This window comes from Lutjanus erythropterus, chromosome 2, assembly GCF_056507025.1.
Source record: "Lutjanus erythropterus isolate fLutEry1 chromosome 2, fLutEry1.hap2, whole genome shotgun sequence".
In the NCBI taxonomy this organism is placed as follows: domain Eukaryota; kingdom Metazoa; phylum Chordata; class Actinopteri; order Lutjaniformes; family Lutjanidae; genus Lutjanus; species Lutjanus erythropterus.
The window spans coordinates 30,970,309-30,977,547 of NC_139318.1; the positions used below are offsets into that span (position 1 = coordinate 30,970,309).

At 40.0% G+C, this 7,239-nt stretch overlaps 1 protein-coding gene across 1 annotated transcript; it reads left to right on the forward strand.

Moving 5' to 3' along the window:
- Positions 1 to 2,685: 2,685 nt before the first annotated feature.
- npffl (neuropeptide FF-amide peptide precursor like) lies at positions 2,686 to 6,598 on the forward strand. Its single transcript, XM_084745342.1, has 3 exons — positions 2,686 to 2,967; positions 3,796 to 3,911; positions 5,888 to 6,598. Exons 1-3 carry the CDS (start codon positions 2,821 to 2,823, stop codon positions 6,006 to 6,008), a joined length of 384 nt encoding a protein of 127 aa, XP_084601468.1. The 5' UTR covers positions 2,686 to 2,820; the 3' UTR covers positions 6,009 to 6,598.
- Positions 6,599 to 7,239: the final 641 nt, after the last annotated feature.

The window sequence follows — 7,239 nt, forward strand, 5'->3', positions numbered from 1 at the left end:
ACAGCACAGACTAAACATAAATGTTTTAATGATCACGTCAGAGTGAGTGAATTAGATTTTTCTCTAATCCAAAAGCATATGATCTTATTATAGTAAAGAAAACTAATTCCCCGCAGAACGCTTCAGATGTCATCCTGGTTGCCATGGCAGTTAAACAGGGACAGTTCGACTGTGAGTTTATGTGTTGCAGTTTAAGAGGATTGTCACCCATTAGGCACTTTGATGAGCTAAATCTGTTGATGTCTCATCCAGTGTTGACAAAGTGACTAATTATTACACACACACATGAACAGACACACACTGCACATTCAATCCCACAAGCACACACAAACATGAGTCAAAGACAGAGATAGAGTGACCACATATTGGTACTAATAAAGCCAGTATAACTGTCACAAACCAAGCCTAAGGTTGTCTTGGTTTGAAATTAACTAAATGAAGGAAGCTGACATTTAAGAAATGAAAGGGTTTTTTTTTCCTTTGGGAGAAGCTTCTTTCTGAAATCCCTTCATCAGCACATTAAGAAAAACACTAATTAACCCGTGTCTTCTACTGAGTAAGCAAAGGTTTTGATGACCCCATTATGTTACTATTGAACCATGGAGTGCTTTACAATCAAGCCAATAATCATTTGGAGGGAGCCTCTGTGAAGTATTTTCAGTGAAGCCAATAATGAATTTTGGAATAAAAAATAAACAACCCATTAGCCTGAAAATTAAATGTAAATGTACTATCTTAAACATGATCTTGTACAACGTTCTTCTTGCCTGTTTCCTGTATATAGCAATGTGTTGGGCTGAACTATGATGACAAGAAAAACAAAGTTTGATAGAAGCTGATAGATACTACCTGCAGGGGGATCTGTGAAAATGTCACATTTTAAGTTATAAACTTAAAGTTACTTTAAGTTATAAACTTGAAATGTGATGTTCAAGTTCAGTAATGTCAAAGACACACACATGCACACACACACACACACACACACACACACACACACACACACACACACACACACACACACACAAAATCTAACTAGCTAGCTAATCTAATCTAAATCAGTCACAATTCTGTATAATTGTATGCGAGCTATCAAATAGCTGATATGAGAAAAAAAAACTGGGTGACTAGCTAGCTAATCTACATCAATTGTTAGCTATCTAGTCACATTTAGGGCTTTTCACATTGCACTTAGCCCCAGGCTAATAAAGTTTTCACATTGGCATATTCTACAGTACGCTAACCCCAACTTTAGTCTAGGATTTGCTGTACCTGTACCTGATTATACCTGAGTTTGCAAGGTTATCCTAATAACAGATTAAACCTAGGCCTAAAAGGTGCCAGTGTGAATTATATAGCCCTGGGCTTAGCTTAACTCAGGGCTAATAATGTATGTGTGAAAGGGGCCTGAGTTATGCTAAGGCAAAGGATAGCTGTGGGCTACAAATATGCCATGTGAAAAGCCCTTCTTAATAGCTAATGTTGGCAAAACACATGCTAACTATTTAATCTATGTAAGTTGTTAGCTATGTAGTTACATCTGATTGCTAATGTTAGCATAACGCTAGCTAAGTATAAGTTTAATATTCATCAGTCATTAGCTAGTTACATCTGATTGATATCAGAAATGTGAGATAACTAGATAGATAATCTGCATCAGTTGTTAGCTAGCTAGTTATGCAGAGTTTTGCTAACATTAGCTAACTTCACATGCAACTCTTTTTGAAAAGCCTATAGGCTACATGGTTTTGCAACAGTCTCAATTTAATTTTGAAAATTAGACTATTAGTGAGCAGACTGGCCATTTCTTTGCATTTTTTTCTTAATGCCACTGTCAGATTCTCCTCGAAATTAGATAAGATACAAACCTGCTTTTACATTTCATTTTCCCCACACTAAGTCATTTTAGGCAGTTGAATAGAAACAGGAAGAGATTTTTCTTTAGATAATTTTATTTCTGAAGTTATATTTTCTGGTTGTGGCAGACGGCAGAAAATCTTTCATCCACAGGGGCCTTGAAAATCAACACAATATTAAAGTCTCTTGTAGTTGCATGACAGTAAAATGAAAATAAAGATCCACAACATTAATGTGTGAAGTTAATCCTTCACTGATGAATGAACCAGCAACATTATTGTGAACCCTGAGGTATTCCCAAATTTAGAAAAATTAAAAAACTAATAAGCAGTAATGTGTCACTTTCTTGATCATTTCTTTTACGATTCTTTCGTGTCTGCTTTGTTTTTCTGCTTTAAAAGACCTTTTTAGGTTCATTACTATGTTGCGTATGATCACCAGCGTTGTCCAGACTAATCTGTTTCATTCTGGTGCATGATTAAGTGTGTAATGAGTGTTCTCACATATTGTCTGTCTGTGCATGTGGTGAGGACTACTGGACAACAGGGACTGGTGGATCAGAGTCCATTTGCAGGGATTTATTTGTTTAATAACTGGGAGAGTTGTGTTGCACTACCCTAAGGGCCTCATAATAATGCACTCTGGCGCTCAGTCATCACTAATGTCCTGATCCTGCTAAATGGACCTGGTTAAGTCTCATATTAGTGGAAGGGTTCTTCCTCTGTCCTGTCCCCAGCATCTTTCTCCAGCTCTCCCAGGGGTCTCCAGCCAGTGACCGTGAGGCGTATATAAGACCCGGACGAGGATGTTACCAACTCTGAAGTTAGCCAGGACACCACACAAAGAGAGGACACTTAACCCCGAGCAGGACGAGCCTTTTCCTCCGTATTCTCCAGGAGCCGAGCCTTTCGAACTCAACAGGTCAACGAATCTTCCTCCCCCTTTGTCACCGGCATTCATCTGACCATGGACACAGCTGCGGTGGTGACTCTTCTGGCTCTGATTATGGCGATGGCTGGCGTCAGTCGGGCTCTTCACATCCAAGGCAGTCTGGACAAAAATGACATCCTGCCAGGCTCGGAGGAGAACATGGCCGACCACTTGCTGGGGCTGGTGAGACAACAAACCACTCACAAACTTGAATTGCACGTTTTTCATTTCAAGTACTTCATTATCATGGGAAGGAAGGAAATGAACAATTAGAACAACACCATTTATGTCGTTTACTTCCATATAATTCATGTTACATCCAATTTTCCATAATAATTTTGGAATCTGAAAACAAGAATCTAATGCTTAAACATATCTCAGCACACATGGTGCTTATGTGTGAAAATATACTGTCTGTCTCTAGGCAGGATTTAAATATGGACTGTCTGTGCCACATGAGTCTGCACATGCACAACCCGAAATCATGCCAACATTTTCAGAGAAGTCTGTCACTCCATGGGATGAAGTATGTAAATTGGATTCAAGCCCTTTTATCAAGAGAGACGAGCTAAATCACACAGTCCATTTAGATTTCAGATGGTGCTCTTCTTCATGCAAGAGTGTGAAATACACTGTAATGTATTCTGGGGTCAACAGACAGTCAGAGCGGGATAGACGAGGAGGATTCAGATCACAAGGTAGCGTGCAGAGACAGACAGATCTGGGTTTTGTTTTGCATAAAGATAAGGGTGGATGGATATTTGGTTGGGCATGAGGTACATTTCTGTGCCTTTGTGTGCTGATATCTACATCTGAAGGTCCCTCGCCGCAGCGGGACCGACTGGCTGGAGTTACACCCCCCGGGGTTTGTGTTGCAACCCAAAATTTAATCTAGTCATGGTGCTTTTGTGTGTTTTTTTATGTACAAAAACAGAATACATATAGCTTTTTGATATTGGGCTTTGGGTTTTTTTGTATGTTTGCGTGTGTGTGTGTGGTGTTGTGCTCCAGGAGAGTGAAAACATAGATAACAGCATCGATGATCGTCTGCTGACTGCAGTCCTGAGAGCTCTGCTGCTCGGATCCCAGAGAGAAACCAGGAACTCTGTCCTTCATCAGCCGCAGAGGTCAGTGCCACCACAGAGCCTGTATTCATCACACACGTACAGTACACATAAAAACAATCAGACAGGACGTAAGTAATCAATAAAACTCGACCATCCCAACCTTCTATGTTGCGGTTTCCTATCCACACCCGCTGAAAGCCAAATATCTGCTTTTCTACTGCAGAAAAATGAGATATTAAATGCACAAACTATTGGCTAACTCAGGTGTGTCTGGGTATAAACAACTTGCTGCATAGCTTAATGCCATGTTAGGGTCACATGAGGATTTGCATTTAAAAAAAACAACACACATCTATGACTCATTTATAACTCTTTTAACTTCTATAACACTAATGTCTGAAATTATCAGTGAACTGTAAGAGCCATGCAGATAGGGCTGCAACTAATAATTATTTCCACTCCTGAATAATCTACAGATCATGATTAGTCTGTAAAATATAAAAAAAACCCATCAAACATCAAAGTCAGCCCCAACAGGCTGTGGTTTAAACCCCTGTGGACTCTCTTTTTCTTTCACCAGTGGATCATTGATGTGCCGGTTAAACCCTACACGTAGGCAAACAAAACTCCTGAAATCATAGTGTTCATCCTCTGTTTTCCACAGTGGCATAAAACTGACAGAGATGCCAGGTTTAGCTCCATTTTGGTCAGGTTTTTTTTTTTAAATCAGAAGCCAAATTGCTCTCATCCTGGCAGATGATAAATGACTTCAAAGTCTGTTTAACGCTGCTTCGTTTGTTGACGTTTCCAACTTGTCAGTTTCTCTGTCCTTAATTTCAGTGTTGCTTTTTTTTCTTTTAAATCTTCCTCTTCTTCTCTTTCAGCCTGTCATCCATGTTTAGCCCACACAGTAAATCAAAATTCATAACAACATTTCACATTTTGTTACAGTTTGTTTGGTGCTGTAATGCTGATGTAATGCAGTCACATTGGCTTCAAGTGCAGCTCAGCCAATCATAATGAGCCTGTTTTATAATGTCTTGTTCTGTTTGACCAACAGTCCAAAAGCCAAAGATTCACATTTTAAAAGCTGGAATCAAATATTTAGTGTTATGGCTTAAGAACTGAGGATTATCAAAGTAGTTTTTCTGTCAACCAACTAATCATTGACTAATTGCTGCAGCTCCAAATGCGGATAAAAATGAAAATCCACTTACATCTTTGCAATCATTGTCCACAGTTTTCTGACTTTTAAAATGACACTGAGTACCATATGTGGAATTTTTGAATATCATGCACTTGATATTGTTCTTAAAAGTGGTTCAGGAGCCAACCACCTCCCATATGGCAAAGACTAGAGTCTTGTAAAGTCTTGCATCTTTTACTTTTTACCCACCTCTTATGTGATAATCCTGCTCTAATTATTTCAACACAGTTAAGAACAAACCTCGTATTACAGCTTGTGAATTGTATTTGTTGTTGTTTATCCCTCATCAGAAGAATGATTTAGTGAGGGTTTTTTTTACTGCTAAAATTTGCTAATTAAAAATGTATGGAGAAAGGCTTTAACTTTAAATCCAGCAGGTCCCAAACATTTTAGGCTGCACATCCCGACCAGGCTGACATGCCTCCACTCCGCCACACACACAAAATACAACATAACCTATTTATAGCTGTCGCCATGGTAAAGGTGGCACATTCAGATGCTATTAAAGATATTGCAACAATTTGAAGTAAATTGCAACAAAGTTACACACAATCTGCCCCGATAAGGCATGTGCTCAGAAACAGATACCGTCAGCTCTCCCACTGATTAAAGACACAGAGAGAGACATGCGTGAGTAGGCCCAGTAACATACTAGTAATAATAAGAGTACCAAAATTACATCATTACATCGCCGATACGTTTTTCCTCTCACGCATTCCCTTGAGGCACCCCTAGGGGCGCACGCACCACGCTTTAGGAAACCCTGATTTAAACCATACATTACTTGTAATTACATCAGTCTCTGCCTCCTGTTTCTCGTCCCTCGCAGGTTTGGCCGCGGCTCCAGAGGGCAGGTGGTGTCGGAGGAGCAGATACATTCCCGTGACTGGGAGGCTGCCCCCGGTCAGATCTGGAGCATGGCGGTACCCCAGAGATTCGGCAAGAAATAATCTGGCAGGCAGATCCGCACATCACTGTCCTGGCGTACGGCCAAACAGCAGGCAACTGCGAGGAGACAAAATTTGAATGAATAAATCTGAATTTATTAAACCACAGATTTTTGTCCAGCATTGTCCCAGCCCATTAGGCCTTACTTGACACCCAGTGTTTAGTTAAAGATGACATGAGCTTACATTTTTGGGTTCTTTTTCTGATTTCCAACGCTACAAAGCATGTTGACGAGTGCCTAATAAGGTTTTCTGAGCAGACCTCAGTCTTTGTCCCGACTGGAATGTACAGTGATTTGAGACCAGAAGTGTTCGCTGTAAATTGATTGCAACATTTTTTGATTGCTACACGGTATTCTTCTGTTATTTGGTCAAATAAAAGAGCTTTGAACCTGGAAAAGATTAACTCGTGCATGTGTCTGTTCAAACTAATCAATGCACACACATCAGGATTACAGTAAAGGGCTGCAAGCTTGCAGATTGCACACCTTGCATCACCGTCTCTCTCAGCATGTTGAAGAACCTACTTGAGTCTACTGTAGAAACATGATTCAATGATTCTTACATTAATGTATGCTAAAAACAAAAGTAAATCTTATGTGCTGGACCTTCAAATGGAATTAGAATATTGCACACTACAAATACAGATATTTCTCTGTGAGCTTTGCATATGTATCACACAAAAATCTAATTATTTGAGGTTTTAATTTTTATTTGTTTTAAAGACTCTGTAAAGGAACAGTAAATGTGTGTTCTGAGTTTGTCACACCACAGAAACATGTGTTATTAACCACCCAGCCAAATTTGAAAGATTAAAAAGACTAAGTATATAAAATTAGGTCACAAAATCATGAAAAAAATGAAAATGCTGATGGTGTGTCCACTCTGCTGTCTCAACCTGAAACCGACCTGAAATACGTACACTCAGTCTAGCAGCATTATTGGACATGTCCAGACATGTCTGAGCCACCAGAGCCAGAGGAGGGTGACAGGATGGAATTGTTTTTTTCTTCTGTGTCAGGTCATCGGCGCTGAAGTGAGCTACAGTGAACTGCCGGGCTGATTTGGACTGAGAGAGATGCTGCAGGTACATTCATAACTGACCGTTAAAGAGGGTGAGGGGAGGGAGAGGTGGCGTCGTTCGTGTGTCATTCGTGGGGCTTATATAGTGTTGAAGGAACAATGGCTCCTGCACATCACCAAGCCATGTTTCAGGTCCGCCCAAAAAATCCTG